The 24,285-nt window shown below is 43.5% G+C and overlaps 2 protein-coding genes across 2 annotated transcripts; both read left to right on the top strand.

Annotated features, from left to right (window-relative positions):
• Window positions 1–207: 207 nt before the first annotated feature.
• LOC135508281 (transmembrane protein 39B-like) lies at window positions 208–5,405 on the top strand. Its single transcript, XM_064928357.1, is given in 10 exon segments — window positions 208–391; window positions 1,226–1,443; window positions 1,928–1,950; window positions 1,953–2,146; window positions 2,785–2,868; window positions 3,126–3,280; window positions 3,594–3,927; window positions 4,366–4,553; window positions 4,766–4,886; window positions 5,025–5,405. Coding segments are annotated over 9 exon segments (1,464 nt in total). The 5' UTR covers window positions 208–391; window positions 1,226–1,312; the 3' UTR covers window positions 5,259–5,405.
• A 6,145-nt stretch (window positions 5,406–11,550) lies between these two features.
• On the top strand, window positions 11,551–15,290 carry LOC135507502 (coiled-coil domain-containing protein 28B-like). Its single transcript, XM_064927015.1, has 4 exons — window positions 11,551–11,614; window positions 11,934–12,128; window positions 12,291–12,460; window positions 15,162–15,290. Exons 1-4 carry the CDS (start codon window positions 11,551–11,553, stop codon window positions 15,288–15,290), a joined length of 558 nt encoding a protein of 185 aa, XP_064783087.1.
• Window positions 15,291–24,285: the final 8,995 nt, after the last annotated feature.

Raw genomic sequence — 24,285 nt, 5'->3', positions numbered from 1 at the left:
ATAAAACACATTTTGATTAAAATATAAAAGCTTTTATATCATAGCATTGTGGTAAAATTGTTAACTCCTGCATCTCCAGATGTAAATTATCAGGATGTATTACGTAAATGCAGTATTATCACCGATAGAACAATGAGCTATACAAATCTTTGGTATTACATGATGTCTTTAAAGTAAAGAAACACTCCCCTCCCTCGTGATGTCCTCAATCACGTCCGCGTCCCATCTCTATCACACAGCGGTAGTATCACGTCAACACAATGATCAACCTCGTTTATTATAATGGAAAACGCGCATTTTTTTCAACAAAGGCTCAGAAAATCTGTGTTGTGTAACTTGCTACTTCATATACTGCAACCGCATCTAAGATAATATCGCTGTCCAAACTCCGGTAAGCCTAAATGTTGTATGATTTGGGTTGCTAGCTAGCTACCAGCTAGCCTGTTTATGTGGTTACGTTAGGCCGCAGTCTTTTGTATTTCGTCGAGCATGCATTTGCCGTCTTGGCGGAGAATACACGTTTCATCGGGTACACGCTACGATAAGATGCATTACATTTTTAAATATATTTATGACCTGTCACTTCATAATGATGCAACTATCTGTTTTGTATGTCAGCTTCCGCAAAAGGTGTTGGTCTTTCCTCAGTAAATGTGTTTAGTTAGTTGATGCCAATACAATTCAGCAAACTTGTTTAACTAGTTAGTTAGCTGCATTGGGAAGGAGCACATGGAATCAACTAGCTGTTTACATACAAAACCCAAAACATGCATCGCAATAGCTACCAACTACAAAAATATTTGTTTAACTAGCTGTAGTTTAGCTTGTCTTATAGGAGATGCATGGGTTAGCAGATATTTCAAGATTTGTGTAGTATTTTGGTCACATTGTACTCAGGCCACGTTATTATCAGGTCAGGTTAAAATGAATAAAATGCTCATCTACATTTCAAATGGAGATATTGTTTCTGTCACTGACATTCATTCATGATCTGTCACTGTACATGTTTTGCTTAATAGTGTCATATATAAACATGATCTGTTATTTGAGCATTATAAATGCATAATAACCTTTTATGATTGAAATGTAAAGCCCCAATCTGGATTGACTACTGTTCATGTCATCACCAGTTTGCAGTATATAATACATTTAGCTGACTTAGCATAACTTTTGAGCAGTGGTGCCTATAGAACTAAGAAAATTAACCGACTTTTCAAATCACCAGCGTGGTTTCCTTCACTGTGATCAGAGAAAGAGGAGCGCTCAGGCAAACTTAAACTCACAAGACAAAGAAACGTTGGGAGTCTCTGCGATGGCAGGCGGACGAAGAGGGGCGAACCGCACTGCTTACTGCAGGTCTCCACTGAGCAGTGAGCCAGGCTCGGTCGGCAATGGCAACCACTCTACCAGCTCCCCAGTCACAGGGGTGCGGTCTCGGACAAGGTGAGAGGACAAGGGCATAGTATGGGGTGTCTGGGTTCTGTGTAGAGCACTGTGATATGTGGTTCTAATGATATGTTGTTGTGAGAGTGATTTGTTTGTGTTGCATAGGGAAAGGATAAGGGGGATACCTAGTTGTACAACTGTTCCGCGTTTAACCCAACCCCACTGAATCAGATTGATGCGGAGGGCTGCCTTAATCGGCATCCACGTCTTCGGCACCCGGGGAACAGTGGGTTAACTGCCTTGCTCTGTGGCAGAACGACAGATTTTTACCTTGTCAGCTCAGGAATTCGATCCAGCAACCTTTCGGTTACTGGCCCAATGCTCTTACCCGCCAGGCTACCAACTGCCCCAATGTGTAGGCCTATACCACAGTCATGTTGTTATGGAGGGTGATAATAGCTAAAGGCTATTAAGTCTTTAGATATGAACATGTAGTAACAAAAAGTATTTCTGTAAGCCCCTGATCATGTGTGTGTTCTAGGAACGGCTCAGGAACGGGCATCTCTAGCCCCCTTTGGCAGCCCATACGGTGGTTCCTCTGAAGCACTGTAAGATCCCAGAGTTATCCATGGACAGGAATGTGCTGTTTGAGCTGCACTTGTTCTTCTGCCACCTCATCGCCCTTTTTGTCCACTATGTCAACATCTACAAGACTGTCTGGTGGTACCCCCCCTCACACCCCCCCTCACACACCTCGCTGGTGAGTCCCCCCACTCTGACTGTCACTGACTGATGATGTTATCTGACTGTGTTGCTGTTTGCTGTCTGTCTGTTAGGGTTTGTTTGTGGCTCATTTCGGGAGGTGATTGGATTTTGTGTGAGTTTGTTTGTTGGGTTGTGTGGTGACTTCATTGCCATTGTGTGAGGGTTTGATTGTATTTGACCACATTGGTCTCCCGAGTGGCGCAGCGGTCTAAGGCACTACATCTCAGTGCTAGAGGCGTCACTACAGACCCTGGTTCGATTCCAGACTGTATCACAACCGGCCGTGATTGGGAGTCCTATAGGGTGGCGGTTTGGCCGAGTAAGACAGTCATTGTAAATAAGACTTTGTTCTTAACTGATGTGCCTAGTTAAATAAAAAACATAATGGAGATAGTATCAGGTTTTATAATGTTCCTGCAGATTTTATAAATGTCCCGTTTTGGAGAAGGTGCATATTTGCCATCTCCATCCTTTCTCCATTCTTTGATCTTACAAATTACATCTGAAAAGGGATTCCTTTCCAAACGTTGTCACTATACTGTTATAAATGATTTCACTTCTCATGGCATGCTAACTTCATTTCCAGTAAGTAATACAACATCATTATAAAATATTTTGTTTTGTCTAATGCAGAACTTCCACCTCATCGATTATAACATGCTGGTGTTCACAGTCATCATACTGGCTCGTAGGCTGATTGCAGCGATTGTAAAAGAGGTAGGAATTCACACCGCTTGGCAAGTTTGATATTATAGATTTGTTGTAAACAATTCCACCAATGTGCATTTCTTTAATAATGTAAGTGTTATTGTGTGATATTTGTCAATGTAGGATTTTTTTCCGGCACCTCTATCTCTTTCTGTTTTTTTCAAACCGCTCAGGTCTGTTTCTGTGTCTCAGGTGAATTTTACCTTATTGGCATAACAAACATCATGTCTGTCTGACTCTGCCTCTCTCTCTCTCTGCCACTCCAGGCATCCCAGAGTGGGAAGCTCTCGTTCCCTCACTCCATCTTCCTAGTGATGGCACGGTTCGCTGTGCTCACACTGACGGGCTGGAGTCTGTGTCGCTCCCTCATATACCTATTCAGGACCTACTCTGTCCTCAGCCTGCTTTTCCTCTGTTACCCGTGAGTATGGTCAGCTTCAGACCTCAGTATCACAACCATTCAAGCCAGACTTCACAATGACACAGAGAGAGTCATACATAGCGTACTACTTGCCAAACAACCACATTACTAGTATCAACCTTCACTAGAGCTCAGAGCATTTGTCAAGCTCCACAATGTTTCAGAGCCACAGTATGTGATGTTCCCTATACAGTTCATCACAGTACCGACTAATTCCAGATTAGATTCCTTTGATCTGAATTGACTATTATATACCCCTGTCAGTTTGGAATAGATTGGGACCTGAAATTTCTGAAATCCCCTGTTTCCATAGGTTCGGTATGTACATTCCCTTTTTCCGGTTGAACTGCGACTTCCGCCGGGTGGGGCCGCTCTCACCCATCACCAGCATCGGGTCGAAGGAGGTGGGCAGCGTGGGGCGCGGGCGGGACTACCTGACGGTGCTGAAGGAGACGTGGAAGCAGCACACCAGCCAGCTGTACGGGGTCCAGGCCATGCCCACACACGCCTGCTGCCTCTCCCCAGACCTCATCCGCAAGGAGGTGGAGTACCTGAAGATGGACTTCAACTGGAGGATGAAGGAGGTGCTGGTGAGCTCCATGCTCAGTGCCTACTACGTGGCCTTCGTACCTGTATGGTTTGTTAAGGTGAGTACCTATAACTGACTTCCACTGTTAGAACTGAGAAGCCTCATGTTATGTATGTTGCAGGATGCGCTAGTCCAATTCCCTATGAAGTTGTGTGCTGCGCTGACTGAGATTTGAGAAATGATGGTCTGTCGTCAGCTGTTTGTTTTGCACCATAGGGCAGCGTTGTTATATATTGCCAAAGAGTTATGTCAACATCATTAGATGGAATACTTGCATTTCTTAATGCCTGCAGTTGTAATGGGCGGCGCACAATTGGCTCAGCGTCGTCCAGGTTAGGGGAGGGTTTGGCCGGGATGGGTCGTCATTGTAAATAAGAATTTGTTCTTAACTGACTTTCCTAGTTTAATAAAGGTTAAACAAATAATAATGTGATGTATGTCTGAGGTGCTGTGTTTTTCTGTCTTTGGATTCTGGTTGTGTGCTGGTCCTCTGAAGAGCACACAGTACGTGGACAAGCGCTGGTCCTGTGAGCTCTTCATCCTGGTGTCTGTCAGTACCTCAGTCATCCTCATGAGACACCTGCTGCCCCCGCGCTACTGTGACCTGCTCCACAAGGCTGCAGCACACCTGGGCTGCTGGCACAAAGTGGACCCTTCTCTCTGCTCCAACGTCCTGCAGCACATGTAAGTACCACTAGTGAGGTGGCATCACGGCACGAGGAGCACTAATGATAGGTGTTCCTCAGTGTTTTGGGAGGGATTATAACACTAATTACTCTATTAATAACATGTTAGTAATTGTTGTATATTACTACAGTTATTACAGTGCTATGACACCGGTATAACAACTGAATATAAATCATTAATCTGGTATTTGAACCCTTTCTCTCTTACAGATGGACGGAAGAGTACATGTGGCCCCAGGGTGTCCTGGTCAAACACAATAAGAATGTTTACAAGGCCATGGGGCACTACAATGTGGCTGTCCCCTCAGATGTCTCCCACTATCGCTTCTATGTAAGTAACACCAACTGCAAGACGGTTCTTGTTTGAGCCTCAGGCAGCCACAGCTAAAGGACTGGTTGCACTTCCAGACATTGTTTGTTCAATAACAACATGCCTCCTTTTTTTTCTTCTTCTATTTTTATCCTTTAGTTTTTCTTCAACAAGCCCTTACGAATATTGAACATCCTCATCATCTTGGAAGGTGCTATGATATTCTACCAGCTTTACTCGTTGATATGCTCAGAAAAGTGGCATCAGACGATATCCTTGGCTTTAATTCTCTTCAGCAACTACTACGCCTTCTTCAAGCTTCTCAGAGACAGAATAGTCTTAGGCAAGGCATACTCATACTCAAACAGCTCATCTGACCAGAAGATAAGTTAAAGATAAGCTATTGTTGGTCATTTATTATGGAACAAGAAAAACACGCATGAAAGCTTTGTATTTTTTCTACAACTGCATTTTGTGTCACTGTTGTTTTTGTTCTGATCTGCCATAATAAAAATAAACATATTTTTGTATTCCTTTCAAGGTTGTGCCTGTGATTATTTTATAGTTGTTTTCTTGAGTTAACTGTGCTCTCTGTTGTCTCCATGATCTGTTTTCCACTAGAGGGCTCTTTACAGTACCACTCCCTACAACTCTATACTTCTTTTCACCAACAGATGTCAATATAATTATTTTCTCAATATAGATATTAGATATGCAGCATTTCAATATATTCAAAGAGTGAACAATTGACAAAGAAAATGTGGCCCCAGGGCCCCTATATATAGTATATATAGCTAGGCTGTGTTTCTTTTTTTTCTTTAAAAAAAATGTGCCTATTCGCAGAAGACAGGGCTCCCTGAAGCTGCTAAAAACTTAAGCGAACAATTCAAACGTTTTACAATTTCTTCAGGGGCCTCAACTCTCTACTACAGGCTGGTGACATTTTTCTCAAAAGAGTTTTGGTATTTTCCCAAGGGTATCTTGCAAAATAATCTTCAATTCACCCCTTTTTCTTGGCAAGCAGGTCTACCTGACTAAGCCACATTGAATGCACTTGAGCATCCTCCAACAACCATCCCATGGGACCTCAATTACCTGGCTTGCACTCCATCCAGGGCTTGACCACTCAGACTTGTGAGAGCCTTAGAATAATATGACAATGGGTAGATTTGATTATGCTGAGCCGCAGGGCACCAGTCTATGGCCCACGACATGAACGGGCAAAAGTGGTGAGGGAGAAGCACCCTTCTCAAACTGAACAGTAATATTCGTTGCCGGCCATGTCAACAAGGCATTATGTTACATTGTCCAGAAACATTCAATATCTCTTTTCCATAAAATTAATGTTTTTCCAAATTAGTTTTAATTAGGAAGCCAGATAAAGCGTTTTTATCAAAAGCAATCAGTTTTGCATGTGAAAACAGAATCCTACTCATTAGTCCATGTGCTTAATTACGTCACTTGTGTTTTGAGACAACTTCACCATGGGCTTTGAAAGGGGCATCTGGCTCATGCCGGGAGGCAGTCTGGTTCCAAATGCAATCAACTTTCAACCGTTGCAAAACACACCTACCTGGGCATCTGGATCAAAACAATCAGAATCCCCTCAATTATAGTGTATGTTCCCGCTCATTGGATCCCATTCCAATTGGGGAAAATGTAGTATCTGGCCCTTTAAAAGCTGCAATATGTACCTTTTTGGGTGACCCCACCATATTCACATAAAAACGTGTATTATAGATATATTATCATTGAAAACAAGTCTAAGAAGTGGTAGATCTATTCTATGTGTACTATTTCTATGCTTCCCGTCTGTTACTTTCAGTTTTGTATGCCAGCTTCAAACAACTGAAAAAATAAAATTTTGGGTTATTGAACATATATTTCACAATGGTTTAAATGGTACAATGATTCTCTACACTTGTTGCTTGTTTTGTCACATAACCTGATATTAGGCGAACTATTAGAATTTTAGCAACCAGGAAATGGTTGAGTGTATTTCTGTATATTTCGCCTTTTAAAGGTACCATCTAGACAGCTGTGAAATATTTTTTTTAATAACCAAAAATATTGTATTATCAGCTGTTTGAAGCTGGTGTACAAAACTGAAAGTAAACTAAACTTATGAATGGGAAGCATAGAAATAGCACAAATAGAACAGTTCTACCGCTTCTTAGTCTTGCATTCAATGAGAATGGCAGATCTATAAATTAACTTTCTATGTGAATTGTTCGGGTCACCCAAAAATTTACATATTGCAACTTTAAATGCAAGATAAAGATGTCTCAGTGCGCTCCAAGTACCCCGCTTGGGATTCTATGCTGAACAAAAATATAATCGCAACATGTAACGTGTTGGTCCGATGTTTCATGAGCTGAAATAAAAGATCCCAGAAATGTTCAACCAGGTAAGGTTGGGCAGGCTCGGTGCTCAAGAGCTCCAGTGCGCCTGCACGGTCTGGTCTACCCAGCACCACCTCCACACCCCAGCCCTCCGGTGGCAGCTCCCCGCACCGGGCATCCTTTGCGTGTCCTCGGCCCAGTACCACCAGTGCCAGCACCACGCATCAGGCCTACAGTGCGCCTCGCCTCTCCTGCGCTGCCGGAGTCTCCCGCCTGTTTAGCGCTGCCAGAGCCTTCCGCCTCTACAGCGTTGCCGGAGTCTCCTGCCCGTTTAGCGCAGCCAGAGCTGCCAGTCTGCATGGAGCAGCCAGAGCTGCCAGTCTGCATGGAGCAGCCAGAGCTGTCAGTCTGCATGGAGCAGCCGGAGCTGCCAGTCTGCATGGAGCTGCCAGTCTGCAAGGAGCTGCCAGTCTGTAAGGAGCTGCCAGTCTGCAAGGAGCTGCCAGAGCTGCTAGTCTGCATGGAGCAGTCAGAGCTGCCAGTCTGCATGGAGCAGCCAGAGCTGTCAGTCTGCATGGAGCAGCCGGAGCTGCCAGTCTGCATGGAGCTGCCAGTCTGCATGGAGCTGCCAGTCTGCAAGGAGCTGCCAGTCTGCAAGGAGCTGCCAGTCTGCAAGGAGCTGCTAGTCTGCAAGGAGCTGCCAGTCTGCAAGGAGCTGTCAGTCTGCAAGGAGCTGCCAGTCTGCAAGGAGCTGTCAGTCTGCAAGGAGCTGCCAGTCTGCAAGGAGCTGTCAGTCTGCAAGGAGCTGCCAGTCTGCAAGGAGCTGCCAGAGCTGCTAGTCTGCATGGAGCAGCCAGAGCTGCCAGTCTGCAAGAAGCCGCCAGAGCTGCCAGTCTGCATGGAGCAGCCAGAGCCGCCAGTCAGCATGAAGCAGCCAGAGCTGTCAGTCAGCATGGAGCAGCCAGAGCCGTCTACCAGGATCCACCAGTCAGCCAGACTCTTCCAGATCTGTCAGTCAGCCAGACTCTTCCAGATCTGCCAGTCAGCCAGACTCTTCCAGATCTGCCAGTCAGCCAGACTCTTCCAGATCTGCCAGTCAGCCAGACTCTTCCAGATCTGCCAGTCAGCCAGACTCTTCCAGATCTGCTAGTCAACCAGACTCTTCCAGATCTGCTAGTCAACCAGACTCTTCCAGATCCGCCAGCCAGCCAGGATCTGCCGGATTCAACTACCTGGCTGGGCTTCCTCTCAGTGCTGGGCTTCCTCTCAGTGCTGGGCTTCCTCTGTCCCGAGCTGCCCCTCTGTCCCGAGCTGCCCCTCTGTGCCGAGCTGCCCCTCTGTCCCGAGCTGCCCCTCTGTCCCGAGCTGCCCCTCTGTCCCGAGCTGCCCCTCAGTCCAGTGGGGTTCTGGGTGAGGACTATTAGGCCATGGTCGGCGGCGAGGGTGGACAATCCTAGGACGCGAGGAGGGGGGACTAAGACATTCATAGAGTGGGTTCCACGTCCCGAGCCGGAGCCGCCACCATGGACAGACGCCCACCCGGACCCTCCCTATTGTTTTGTTGTGCGTCCGGGAGTCCGCACCTTAGGGGGGGGGGTTCTGTCACGCCCTGGTCTATATTTATTATGTTATCTTCATTTATTGGGTCAGGCCAGGGTGTGACATGGGTTTATTTGTAGTGTGTTTCGTCTTGGGGTTGTGTGGGGTGTATAGATTAGTCTATGGCTGCCTGAGGCAGTTCTCAATCAGAGTCAGGTGATTATCGTTGTCTCTGATTGGGAACCATATTTAGGTAGCCTGGGTTTCACTGTGTGTTTGTGGGTGATTGTTCCTGTCTCTGTGTTTGTTGCACCAGTCAGGGCTGTTTCGGTTTTCGACGTTTGTTGTTTCGTATTGTTCGTGTTTTCTTCATAATTAAAGATGTATCTAACGAACCACGCTGCATTTTGGTCCGATCCTTGTTCCACCTCTTCGTCAGAGGAGGAGTTAGAAGAACCGCGTTACAATTGGTGTCTGATCCAATCCACTGTCATTATCTCTGACTCCGCTTACCCACGCAGCCATCTGTCAGAAAGTGTTAGCCCTTTTAATAAATGTAAAGCAGTGTGTTCGTGGGATCGTTCTATATCTATTTGATTTCTTGAAATTATGAAGAACCTTGGTACCAGTGAAATGTAGGCCTACAAGCTGTCACACATCACTTACAGGTAATATAAACTATTCAGACCCCTTGATTTTTCCCACATTATGTTGTTACAGCCATATTCTAAAATGTATTACATTCAATCAACACACAATACCCCATAATGACAAAGTGAAAACAGATTTTAAGAAATGTTAGCAAATGTATTAAAAAAACAAAATAGAAATAGCTTTTTTACATAAGTATTGAAGGTCCCCAAGAACACAGTGGCCTCATTCATTTTAAAATGTAAGAAGGTTGGAACCACCAAGATTCTTCCTAGAGTTGGCTGCCCGGCCAAACTGAGCAATCGGGATAGAAGGGAATTGGTCAGGGAGGTCACCAAGAATCTGATGGTCACTCTGACGATCTCTCCAGCACTCCACCAATCAGGTCTCTATGGTAGAGTGGCCAGACGGAAGCCACTTCTCAGTGAAAGGCACAAGACAGCCCGCTTGGAGTTTGCAAAAGGCACCTAAAGGATAAACAAGATTATCTGGTCTGATGAAACCAAGATTGAACTCTTTGGCCTGAATGCCAAGCATCACGTCTGGCTGAAATCTGACACAATCCATACAGTGAAGCATGGTGATGGCAGCATCATGCTGTGGAGACTTTTCAGTGGCAGGGACTGGGAGACAAGTCAGGATCGAGCGAAAGATGAACGGAGCAAAGTACAGAGATATCCTTGATGAAAATCTGCTCCAGAGCGCTCAGGACTTTAGACTGGGGTGAAGGTTCACTTTCCAACAGGACAACGACCCTAAGCACACAGCCAAGATAATCAAATCAAATCAAATGTATTTATATATCCCTTCGTACATCAGCTGATATCTCAAAGTGCTGTACAGAAACCCAGGCTAAAACCCCAAACAGCAAGCAATGCAGGTGTAGAAGCACGGTGGCTAGGAAAAACTCCTAATACAGGAGCGACTTCGGGTCAAGTCTCTAAATATCTTTGAGTGGCCCAGTCAGAGCCCGGCCTTGAAAAAAATCTCTGGAGAGACCTGAAAATAGCTGTGCAGCGACGCTCCCCATCCAACCTGACAGAGCTTGAGAGGATCTATAAAGAAGAATGGGATAAACTCCCCAAATACAGGTGTGCCAAGCTTGTAGTGTCATACCCAAGAATATTGTAATCACTGCTTCAACAGACTGAGTAAAGAAGCTGAATACTTATTTAAATGTGATATTTAATTTTTTTTTTTTTTTTTATATATGTGCAAAAATGTACAAAAACCTGTTTTTGCATTGTCATAATGGGGTATTGTGTGTAGATTGATGAGGGGAAAAAACGGTTTAATCAAATTTAGAATAAGGCTGTAAAGTGGAAAAAGTCAAGGGGTCTGAATACTTTCTGAATGCACTGTATGTAAAATCATTACACCTGCATGATTGTCCACAGGTTTTCACCTACAGAAGTTGAAAGACTTGTTTGCAATGTGTTGTCAGACCAATTACAAGGAAATTATGCATTCTAAAAATACCTCTCAGTGGAACTGTTTGCACAAGCCTGTTGTACAGGGACAGGCATTCTAAATCCTCCCCATTGGACGTTTTCCACACAAGCATATATTATTACCTGGATGCGTGAGCTTGTTCACCTTGAAAATGTACAAAGCTAGTCAAAATGCTGAATATTTGAGAATATAGCTAAAGCTCAGGTGTGGGTATTAGGTCATATACTTTCACCCTGGCAGCCATCCAGCCATGAACCTCCTGCAGTTAATCCCTGTGTTGTTTTCCAGAGGATTGTGTGTCAGTGATACAAGAGGCTACTTTAATGTAGCAGCCTACATTGACTGGCAGAATTCAAGATACAGCAAGTATTACCTTTTTAAAATGAGATAATTACATCGAGTTGACATTCAGCAGGTCTACCAAGTCAAATGTCTGTTGGCTGGTGGTTCACTCAATACTTTTGGCCACTTAGGTCTGATTTTCCGTTTTCCCAGCATAAAATCCATAGAGAAACTGTTATGATTGTACTTTACATGCATTTCCTTAGCTCACACCATGTTCATCCTCCAATCCCTCTCCAGTCTTGTCAGGGATGGGAAGCGCTAGATCCTGTCTTCCTACCTTTGTTGTTGTTACAGGACGTCCTGAAGCTTAGGCAGGGGCCACTCATCTTACCCAGAGGGCTTCACACTGACAAGCCATGGAGGACAATCGCAATAAGTGGAGCCCCAAAGTGTTTCTCCTCCAGCGCCCCTCCTCCCCTGGTAAACCCCCTAAGCTCTGTCCTCCCCTCCAGCCACATTTTCCCTTAGCCTCCCCCAACCCCCTCTCCCCAAAAAACAGAGGCAAGCTCAAGAAGTCCATCGGAGTGGCAGGACTGTCAAATATGTGGTCATAGCAGCTACATAGCAGCTACATAGCAGCTACATAGCAGCTACATAGCAGCTATACTAAACAAGTTTTGGAACAGTCACAATGTCTAATTTTACAGGTCAGTCAAATGGAGGTTGTATAAATATGGTATTAGGGTACAGGTTTGACCAGCTTAATGTTTGCTATACTCCTGTTTTCTGTTGATTCCAGTTGTCTGGCTTCTTTTCACCAGGCCCAATAAGGAGAAGGCCATGACTCCCCAGCCAGCAGGGCCCACCAGTAAGTTGGCCCAGTACTCTACACTGCAGCACTCCTTCCTTACGGACGTCTCTGATGTGAGAGAGATGGAGGGAGGCCTCCTCAACCTGCTCAATGACTTCCACTCCATAAAATTGCAGGCTTTTGGTAAGATGACCATGCACATCCTTGTGAATACTGAGACCCAGTTATTCAGTGGAAATGTGGCCATTTGTTTTACATTATACCATAGTGCAATGGTTACATAGGAAGGTCTGTATTTTATACAGGTATGTAAAGGTGTGAATAACCTTTGCTGTGTCGTCTCAGGGAAGGTGTGCTCCTTTGAGCAACTGGGGCACATGCGTGAGATACAAGAGAAGCTTGCATGGCTACATTTCAGTCTGGACAGTCATGTGGAGGAGATGTTAGAGGACCAGCGGAATTGTACCTCCGACCACAACCTGGAGCACCTGCTCTACAACATAAGCACCACTGCAGTACACAGCTCACCACATTTCTGTCCTTACCCAGATCATACTCATGTTGAACCACACTGTAGGGGACTGCTAAAAGAGAGAGAGAGAGTGAATAGACACAGAGAGCATGGACTCCTGAGTTCTTCTTCCAAAATATAGAATTAGAGTTGAACAAATGTAGATAAACTTGATTTTTTTTGCAAGGACATACAGAAAACTAACCTCAATATCAAAACCTTCATTCCAATTCACATTTCCATATCTAAAACCTTGATTTTGGAAAAAATACTTGAATAGATTATTACCATCAAGAACTATCAAGAAAAAACACTTATAACAAGCCAAAATTTGCAGAAACACAGCAGAACCTGGAAATACCATCCAACACAAAATTGAGTGAGTAATGTTCAGTCTGAACCTACTTACAGAAGCCAAAAAGAAAAAGACAATAATCTCTATAATTTTGTTATATAAAGCTTAATAAATAATACTACTAAACTACCAAGCTGCTAGGAAAGAATATGACTGAAATTAGCACTGAAGTGTGAAGTGAGAGGTGTGAAAAATCTTAACAATGGCAGGAGAGTTTCACAGCCTCCTCCATCTGTGCAGAGAATATATCCTCCACAGAATCGCCAAAATACAACAGCCACAGGACAACTTTGTTTGGATACTGAAAATATATAGCTAGCTAATGACCTCCCTTTCCATGTGGAAAAGACAGACAGAAACTTGCTAGCTACGTTAGCTAGCTAACTGGGATTTTCTGCAAGGAATCGGCCTCCTGAAAAAAGCTTCTCCCAAGTGGGTGTGACACCTACACCCGTTGCCTGCTGCACTGCTGCTTGGATGCCAACTGGCTATCTGTTCACCATCTACCCTGGCCTGTCTCCCCTGTCTGGTATAGGTACCCCCGTCACTCTCCCCCATCTCTTCTGAGATTTTGCTCGCCTCCAGCACACACGCACTGTTGAAGTGAGTGACTGAACTTACAATGGCTAGCCCCAAGTTCTTATATTTTTGGCTTGTGCTTTATGCTATTTCCCTCATGACTCCTGTGTGCTTTGTTGACTAACTTGCTTGTTTACCCAACTGTGGGACAGTCTATGTTTTGTTCCCACACTCGAGACTCTGACTCTCTATTGGTTACACAGACTCTTGGCCTCCCATCCATTTCTAACCACCTATCGCCGGCTTTGTATTCATATTACCTGATGAAATTGCTGTACAATATGATCTTGTTCCCATCTAATGCACATTCAAATGTTATAAATCAACACTGCAGAGCTCTCCCTGTCCTCTGTCGTGCCCTAATTGTATTACTGCTGATTAATTATATCTGGAAATGTGCATATACACCCTGGCCCATCTACTGTTGCTCACCCCAATTCTGATTTGTGCTCTGATATCTGCTTCACTGACTTCTGCTCTCGTAAAAGCCTGGGTTTTCTGCACGTTGACACGAGAAGCTTATTACCTAAAATGGATCAATGGACAGTGTGGGTTCACAGCTCCAATCCGGATGTGTTGGTCATTACTGAGATGTGGTTAAGAAAGAGTGTTTTGAACACTGATGTTAACCTTTCTGGTTATAACCTTTTTCGGCAAGACAGATCTTCCAAAGGCGGTGGAGTGGCAATCTTTACCAAGGAACACCTTCAGTGCTCGGTTATCTCCACCAAGTCTGTCCCCAAACAATTTGATTTTCTGGTTTTACGCATTAAACTTTCAAATAACTCTTCGTTGACTGTTGCTGGGTGTTATCGGCCACCATCAGCACCGGCCTGTACCCTAAGCTCTCTCCTGGCCCCTTACACTAAGTCTGAATGTGTCCTGCTAGGTGACCTAAACTGGGACATGCTTAAACCACCTGACCAAGTCCTAAAGCAATGGGACTCCCTAAATATTTCTCAGATTATTACCAATCCCGAAAGGTATGACTCCAAACACCCAGAAAAGGCTATTCTCCTTGATGTTATCCTCACAAATAATCCTGATAGGTATCAGTCTGGTGTTTTCTGTGATGACCTTCGTGATCACTGTTTTACAGCCTGTGTTCGTAATGGCTGCTCAGTGAAACGACCTGTCCTGACTTGTCATAGACTCTTGCTAAAAAACTTTAACGAGTCAGCCTTCCTTCATGATCTGGCTGCTGTAAATTGGTATAGAATCAGCTTGATCCCCTCTGTTGCTTGGACCTTTTTATAGTTTCAGTAGTATTGTTAACAAATACGCGGACATAAAGAATATCAGAATTAAAAACAGGTTCAGCCCCTGGTTCGACCGTGATCATTACTCCACCTCGAAAATTCCATTTGGCAAATCGCTCGACACACGCATACTCAGGCTGAATGGCTCTCGTTCAGGCAAATTAGAAATAAGTGCACTCAGGTTATCCGGAAGGCCAAAGTTACTTTCAGGAGCAGTTCTCGCTCTGTGGGTCTAACCCCAAGAAGTTCTAGAAAACGGTTAAAAACCTGGAGAATAAACCCTCCTCCTCACAGCTGCCTATGTCCCTTAATGTTGATGATGTGGTTGTTACTGACAAGGAGCACATGGCTGAGCTCATTAACCACCACTTCATTAAGTCAGGATTCCTATTTGACTCTGACATGCCTCCTTGTCCGTCCAATATTTCCTCATCTCCCACCCCTTCTAATGCGACTATCCCCGATGCTCCTCCCTCTTTTCCCCCTGCCCGCTACAAAGTTTGTCCCTGCAGGCAGTTACTGAGTCCAAGGTGCTAAAGGAGCTCCTTAAACTTGACCCTCAAATATTATTTGGTTCAGAAGGTTTAGACCCTTTCTTCTTTAAGATTGCGGCCCCTAGCATCGACAATGTCACGTTCTGACCTTAGTTCCTTTGTTTAGTCTTTGTTTATATGGTCAGGGCGTGAGTTGGGGTGGGCAGTCTATGTTTGTTTTTCTATGTTTGGTTTCTTTGTTCGGCCTAGTATGGTTCTCAATCAGAGGCAGTTGCTACTTAGATAGCCTTTTTCCACCTGTGTTTTCGTGGGTGTTTGTCTTCCGTGTCAGTGTTTGTCACCACACGGAACTGTTTCGTTGATGCACGTTATTTTGTTTTGTTCCAGTGTTCTGTTGTTTTTTTGTATTAAACATAATGGACACTTACCACGCTGCGTTTTGGTCCGATCCTTACTCCTCCTCCTCCTCAGAAGAGGACGATATCCATTACAGCCAAGCCTATCTCTAACCCTTTTAACCTGTCTCTCCTCTTTGGGGATGTTCCTATTGCTTGGAAGGCAGCCACGGTGTGTCCTTTATTTAAATGGAGAGATCAATCTGATCCTAACTGTTTATGGCCAATTTCTATTTTGCCCTGTTTATCAAAAGTGTTGAAAAAAACTTGTCAATAATCAACTGACACGCTTTCTTGATGTCTATAGTATTCTCTCGGGTATGCAATCTGGTTTCCGCTCAGGTTATGGATGTGTCACTGCAACCGTAAAGGTCCTAAATTATGTCACCATTGCCCTTGATTCTAAGCAATATTGTGCTGCTATTTTTATTGACTTAGCCAAAGCTTTTGATACGGTAGACCATTCCATTCCTGTGGGCCAGCTTAGGAGTATTGGTGTCTTGGAGGGGTCTTTGGCCTGGTTTGCTAACTACCTCTCTCAGTGTATAAAGTCAGAACATCTGCTGTCTTAGCCACTGCTTGTCACCAAGAGAGTACCCCAAGGTTCGATCTCGATCCTAGGCCCCACTCCCTTGTCAATTTACATCAACATCATAGCTGAAAGCAGTAGGAAGCTCTCTCATCCATTTGTATGCAGATGATACAGTCTTATACTCAACTGGCCACTCTCCAGAATTTGTGCTAAATGCTCTACAACAAAGATTTCTTAGTGTCCAACAAGCTCTCTCTGCCCTTAACCTTGTTCTGTACAGCTTCAAAACATAGGTCATGTGGTTTGGTAAGAAGAATGCCCCTCTCCCCACCGGTGTGATTACTACCTCTGAGGGTTTAGAGATTGAGGTATTCACCTCATACAAGTACTTGGGAGTATGGCTAGATGGTACACTGTCCTTTCAGCACATCAAATCAAATCAAATGTATTTATATAGCCCTTCGTACATCAGCTGATATCTCAAAGTGCTGTACAGAAACCCAGCCTAAAACCCCAAACAGCAAGCAATGCAGGTGTAGAAGCACAGTGGCAAAAACTCCCTAGAAAGGCCAAAACCTAGGAGGAAACCTAGAGAGGAACCAGGCTATGTGGGGTGGCCAGTCTTCTTCTGGCTGTGCCGGGTGGAGATTATAACAGAACATGGCCAAGATGTTCAAATGTTCATAAATGACCAGCATGTTCAAATAATAATAATCACAGGCAGAACAGTTGAAACTGGAGCAGCAGCACTGAAACTGGGGACAGCAAGGAGTCATCATGTCAGGTAGTACCGAGGCATGGTCTTAGGGCTCAGGTCCTCCGAGAGAGAGAAAGAGAGAAAGAGAGAATTAGAGAGAGCATACTTAAATTCACACAGGACACCGGATAGGACAGGAGAAATACTCCAGATATAAGAAACTGACCCTAGCCCCCCGACACATAAACTACTGCAGCATAAATACTGGAGGCTGAGACAGGAGGGGTCAGGAGACACTGTGGCCTCATCCGATGACACTCCCGGACATGGCCGAACAGGAAGGATATAACCCCACCCACTTTGCCAAAGCACAGCCCCCACACCACTAGAGGGATATCTTCAACCACCAACTTACCATCCTGAGACAAGGCCGAGTATAGCCCACAAAGATCTCCGCCACGGCACACCCAAGGGGGTGGTTCCCAAACTTTTTATAATCCTGTTTATAATCCCTCTAGTACCAGGGTCAGCGTACTCTCAAATGTTGTTTTTTGTAAGCTTGCCATACACATACTATACGATACATCTATTAAACATAAGAATGAGTGGGAGTTTTTGTCACAACCCAGGTCGTGGGAAGTGAAAAAGAGCTCTGATAGGACCAGGGCACAAATAATAATATTATAATAATCAATAATTTAAGTTAATCTTTATTTAACCATCTTACATATAAAAACCTTATTTGTTAATCGAAAAATAATTGTGAATAACTCAATAATGAGAAGGGTGTGCTTGAAGGGAGGCACATAACTCTGCAATGGTGTGTTGTATTGGAGAGAGTCTCAGTCTTAAATCATTTTCCACACATAGTCTGTGCCTGTATTTAATTTTCATGCTAGTGAAGGCCGAGAATCCACTCTCACATAGGTACCTGTTTGCAAAGGGCATCAGTGTCCTAACAGCACGATTTGCCAAGGCAGGATACTCCATAAATCTGGCAGTGGCTTCTGATTAAATTACATTTTCACAGAACCGCTTGTTGCAATTTGATGAGGCTCTCTAGTTAACATATTGGTAAGTGGACTGGAGGCAGGGCATGAAAGGGATAATGAATCCAGTTGTTTGTGTCGTCCATTTCGGGAAAGTACCTGCTTAATTGCGCACCCAACTCACTCAGGTGCTTCCTTATATCACATTTGACATTGTCCGTACGCTTGAGTTCATTTGCACACAAAAAAAGAGACCTGTGTGTTGTCCCTGGCACTGCAGGATTTCAGTCCTTCACGGCATGGTATGTTACCAATTGTTTTCTTGGTGACTATGGTCCCAGCTGCCTTGAGATCATTGACAAGATCCTCCCGTGTAGTTCTGGGCTGATTCCTCACCGTTCTCATGATCATTGCAACTCCACGAGGAGAGATCTTGCATGGAACCTCCTTGCCGAGGGAGTTTGACAGTTCTTTTGTGTTTCTTCCATTTGCGAATAATCGCACCAACTGTTATCACCTTCTCACCAAGCTGCTTGGCAATGGTCTTGTAGCCCATTCCAGCCTTGTGTAGGTCTCCAATCTTGTCCCTGACATCCTTGGAGAGCTCTTTGGTCTTGACCATGGTGGAGAGTTTGGAATCTGATTGATTGATTGCTTCTGTGGACAGGTGTCTTTTATACAGGTAACAAGCTGTGATTAGGAGCACTCCCTTTAAGAGTGTGCTCCTAATCTCAGCTCCTTACCTTATAAAAGACACCTGAGAGCCATAAATCTTTCTGATTGAGAGGGTGTCAAATACTTATTTCCCTCATTAAAATGCAAATCAATTTATAACATTTTTGACATGCGTTTTTCTGGATTTTTTTGTTGTTATTCTGTCTCTCACTGTTCAAATAAACCTACCATTAAAATTATAGACTGATCATTTATTTGTCAGTGGGCAAACATACAAAATCAGCAGGGGATGAAATACTTTTTTCCCTCACTGTATATAAAAAAAAAAGAAATGTGAATCACATTTTTATTTGTCGTACCCCAGTTTGGGAATACCTGCTCTATTGTAATCACTCCTCTTTCACCCCAGCTGCCAACCGAACCCTGATTCAGTTGACCATCTTACCCATGCTAGATTTCAGAGAAGTAATTTATAGATCGGCAGGTAAGGGTGCTCTCGAGCGGCCAGATGTTCTTTACCATACGGCCATCAGATTTGCCACCAATGCTCCTTATAGGACACATCACTGTACGCTATACTCCTCTGTAAACTGGTCATCTCTGTATACATGTAATCCCACTGGTTTATGCTTATTTATAAAACCCTCTTAGGCCTCACTCAGCTCTCATCTTCCACATACAACACCTGTTCCGCCAGTCACATTCTGTTAAAGGTTCCCAAAGCACACATCCCTGTGTTGCTCCTCTTTTCAGTTCGCTGCAGCTAGTGACTGGAATGAGCTTCAAAAACACTCAAACTAGACCGTTTTATCTACATCTTTTCATTCAAAGATTTAATCATGGACACTCTTACTGACAGTTGTGGCTGCGTCGTGCCTTTTGCCTTCTGGTAGGTCATCATTGTAATTAAGAATTTGTTCTTAACTGACATGCCTAGTTAAATAAAGGTTAAATAAAAAAAACATTTTAAAAAAGGGCTATGGTTATTTACATGCTGTCTGTAAATAGGCAGAGTGTGGTTGTTCCCACACATTCATGTTTACATCCTTAGCAGATGCTCTTGAATAAAAAAAATATCTATCACACTGACGTCTTTTGGACAACATCCAGTCCACAAATGTGATAATGCATGCTTTTCACACCCTATCCAGGCACGCAGTAGTTGGCTGTGGAGAGGCAGCATACACTGACAGACCAATTTGACCTCAGGCCCGAAATGTGAAATGTGTCCATTGTTAGTTTGATTTCTAGCATCCTCTGCTGTGGTGTGGTATGTGTGAGTGTGGTGCGAAAGCCCTTCAGCTCATTAGAGATATGGGTGCCAAGAATACTCTGTAGCCATAGCAGCAAGCAATAATGTAGCAGCAAAACAGATGGGCTGTGAAATTAATTTTCTACTGTGTATGTTAGCTAGTAGAATTTACTAATTTGGGCTGATCTAGGGTTTACGAAACAGTGATACAGTGATTGATATGGTGAGATGTCATGTATTGAGCTAGCATTCTGTAGGCTATTGTTCTGTTAGCCTATACTTCCATCTAATTATGTTTTACTCTGATTACCCCAACATGGCACTATAAAAATGAAAATGTTGCAACAAGTTCCTAATAACACTTTATAAAGTTTAAAAAAAGCACTGCAACGTTATTTGCCTGTTTGTGGTCCGTCTGTTATTTTGCACGATTCTTGCCATTCTCCTTTGACCTCTCTCATCAACTAGCTGTTTTCGCCCACAGGACTGCTGCTGATTGGATGTTTTTTGTTTGTCGCACCATTGACGGTAAACCCTAGACCAGTGGTTACCAACCTTTTCTGAGTCAAGATCACCTTCTGAGTCCAAAAGCAAGCGGAGATCTACCGCACAGATTTGTTTTCAAATTACTTAAAAAACCTATGCAAAATAAGCCAATGCAGAATTAACCTATTAAAAACAGTTCTGTAGCAATGTTTGTGCAGTAGGCTATAGGCCCAATACATTACCATTGCATATCGGCAACACCTGAATTGCCCTGACAATGTTGTTCTTCTCAGACCATTACACTGGTAATATATATTTTGTTGTATTACCTGTGAGGCACAGCTGAGTGAGCATAATCATTACCTTTTCTTTTTTTACTGAACTGATGGCCTGCATCTGATGGTCAGATAGGGGATGGCAGGAGGGTGATTGCACTGGTGAGGCTGCCTCTCACCTGACTCACCTTCCCTCCTCTCTCCCTCCCTCCGCTGAGAAAAGAGGACACAGTCTTCCAGCTGATGGCGATTCATGTTATCACTCCGATGACCGATCAGAGACAGTGAAATATTCCTCGATATTAAAAAGGACAAGCCGCTAATAATAACAACGCAAGCTTTGGAAATTCTTTGCTGTACTCATTCATTACAGCTGCAGTGCTGGTTGTAGTGTGAGTGGAAGTAGTGGGAACGCTAGCTTTGGGACACAAAATCAGGAACACGCTTATAGGCCTAAAAGTGTTGAACAAAATGTTGACCGTGCTGAATAGCAATTTAACATGAACGTACTTAGAAGCTCCTTGCTGTATTAGAAGCTCTTTGCTGTATTCATTGAGTCTCAAGTCATCAACTTTGCTGTGCGCTCAAGCCTTCTTTTTCCAGCCCATGGTTTGAGGAAACTGTGCAGACACAGTGATCTAAGCAATAAGCAGACACATTAAATAGTTCAAAATGCTGACACTTTGCCTTCCCGCTGCTATGGCTGCTGAATCAAGTGCACCTAACACCAACAGCACAAAACACAAGACTTTATCGTAGTTTTTACAGAAATGTTTGGTGATCATCTACAAATGCCTTGGTGATCACCCTAGACACTGTCGTGCGTGAAAAGCCCAGGAGGCTGGCTATTACTGGCGCATAATGGAACCAGCGCACCTGACTCACTGTCTGTAGGAGCTAACCATTTTTGTAAATTGGGTAGTGTACCTAAAACTGGCCACTGGGTGTATACAGTACCAGTCAAAAGTTCGGACACACCTACTCATTCAAGGGTTTTTCTTTTGTGAAGACATGAAAACTATAAAATAACACATATGGAATCATGTAGTAAACAAAAATGTGTTAAACAAATCAAAATACACTACCGGTCAAAGGTTTTAGAACACCTCATTCAAGGGTTTTTCTTTATTTGACTATTTTCTACATTGTAGAATAAAAGTGAAGACATCAAACCTATGAAAAAAACCCACATATGGAATCATATCGTAACCAAAAAAGTGTTAAACAAATTGGGTTGATGTCAGGTAATTGTGGAGGCCAGGTCATCTGATGCAGCACTCCATCACTCTACTTCCTGGTCAAATAGCCCTTACACAGCCTGGAGGTGTGTTGGGTCATTGTCCTGTTGAAAAACAAATGATAGTCCCAATAAGCGCAAACCAGATGGGTGGCATATCGCTGCAGAATGCTGTGGTAGCCATGCTGGTTAAGTGTGCCTTGAATTCGAAATAAATCACAGTGTCACCAGCAAAGCACACCCACACCTCCTCCTCCATACTTCATGGTGGGAACTACACATGCAGAGATCATCCGTTCACCTACTCTGCGTCTCACAAAGACACGGAGGTTGGAACCAAAAATCTTACATTTGGACTCATCAGACCAAAGGGTAGATGTCCACTGGTCAAATGTCCATTGCTAGAGTTTCTTGGCACAAGCAAGTCTCTTCTTGTTGTTGTTGTACTTTAGCACTGGTTTCTTTGCAGCAATTCGACCACGAAGGCCTGATTCACGCAGTCTCCTCTGAACAGTTGGTTGAGATGTGACTGTTACTTTAACTCTGTGAAACAATTATTTGGGCTGCAATTTCTGAGGCTGGGAACTCTAATGAACTTCTCCTCTGCAGCAGAGTAACACTGGGTCTTCCTTTCTCGTGGCGGTCCTCATGAGAACCAGTTACATCAAAGCGCTTGATTGTTTTTGCGATTGCACTTGAAGAAACTTTCAAAGTTCTTGAAATTTTCCTCATTGACTGACATTCATGTCTTAAAGTAATGATGATGGGCTGTTGTTTCTCTTTGCTTATTTTAGCTGTTCTTGTCATAATATGGACTTTTACTAAATAGGGCTATCTTCTATATACCAGCTGGTTGAGAGAATGCAAGTGTGCAGCGCTGTCATCAAGGCAACGGGTGGCTACTTTGAAGAATCTCAAATATAACATTTATTTTGATTTGTTTAACACTTTTTTGGTTTCCAAATGATTCCATGTGTTATTTCAGTTTTGACGTCTTCACAAAATAGTAACATTTATGATAAACCCTGGAATGAGTAGGTGTCCAAACATTTGACTGGTACTATATGTCAATGAGAACTAGCTTCTCAAGGAACTTAACATTTGCTTTGCTATTATTTGTCATGTAACTAAACTCATTTTTGTATTTATTTACATGTAAATAAAAGCAAATCGTGTAAATCAGTGATCGCTGTCTTGTTTTAATAACCGACTCAGATGCTCAATCTTGCATGTCTAATCCAACTAATTGGAAATAGATCCTTACCTTACAGCCCCCTCTTCCTCAAGACATTAAAGACCAGGAGCACACATCTTTTCCCCCTTTAGGCGACACAAGGCAGCAAGGCCAACCACACTGAGCTGAGGAATTACAATGATAGCATAGGAAAGGTCTCTTTACAACAAAGATGTGAAGCAATAAAGTACATAAATAAAAAAACAAAGCATATAGTTTATAGAAATAAACACTTTAAATATCAGTCGGTCTTTCATCTCGTTAACAAACAATTTCAATATAATTTAAACATAGAATAGTGAAAGGCTACGTTAAGACTGGCACTATACTGAAACAGATTCACAGACCTGGGCTTCACAGTCTCTGTATCAGTTGTTAGTTTAAAGATAAATGGTTTCAATGTTACACTCAGCCAGGCCAGTATAATTGGTTTACACCCAAAGTTGAGCTAGGCATCGGTGTACACACATACATATATATACAGTGGGGCAAAAAAGTATTTAGTCAGCCACCAATTGTGCAAGTTCTCCCACTTAAAAAGATGAGAGGCCTGTAATTTTCATCATAGGTACACTTCAACTATGACAGGCAAAATGAGATTCCCCCCCCCCCCAGAAAATCACATTGTAGGATTTTTAATTAATTAATTTGCAAATTATGGTGGAAAATAAGTATTTGGTCACCTACAAACAAGCAAGATTTCTGGCTCTCACAGACCTGTAACTTCTTCTTTAAGAGGCTCATCTGTCCTCCACTCGTTACCTGTATTAATGGCACCTGTTTGAACTTATCAGTATAAAAGACACCTGTCCACAACCTCAAACAGTTACACTCCAAACTCCACTATGGCCAAGACCAAAGAGCTGTCAAAGTACACCAGAAACAAAATTGTAGACCTGCACCAGGCTGGGAAGACTGAATCTGAAATAGGTAAGCAGCTTGGTTTGAAGAAATCAACTGTAGGAGCAATTATTAGGAAATGGAAGACATACAAGACCACTGATAATCTCCCTCGGTCTGGGGCTCCACGCAAGATCTCACCCCGTGGGGTCAAAATGATCACAAGAACGGTGAGCAAAAATCCCAGTACCACACGGGGGGACCTAGTGAATGATCTGCAGAGAGCTGAGACCAAAGTAACAAAGCCTACCATCAGTAACACACTACGCCGCCAGGGACTCAAATCCTGCAGTGCTAGACGTGTCCCCCTTCTTAAGCCAGTACATGTCCAGGCCCGTCTGAAGTTTGCTAGAGAGCATTTGGATGATCCAGAAGAAGATTGTGAGAATGTCATATGGTCAGATGAAACCAAAATATTATGAATATAATATGAATTACCAAAACATTTTGGTAAAAACTCAACTCGTTGT

Source organism: Oncorhynchus masou, chromosome 21 (assembly GCF_036934945.1).
Source record: "Oncorhynchus masou masou isolate Uvic2021 chromosome 21, UVic_Omas_1.1, whole genome shotgun sequence".
In the NCBI taxonomy this organism is placed as follows: Eukaryota; Metazoa; Chordata; class Actinopteri; order Salmoniformes; family Salmonidae; genus Oncorhynchus; species Oncorhynchus masou.
Note: the sequence above shows the minus strand (reverse complement) of the source record. Positions and strands in the feature narration are given on the sequence as shown.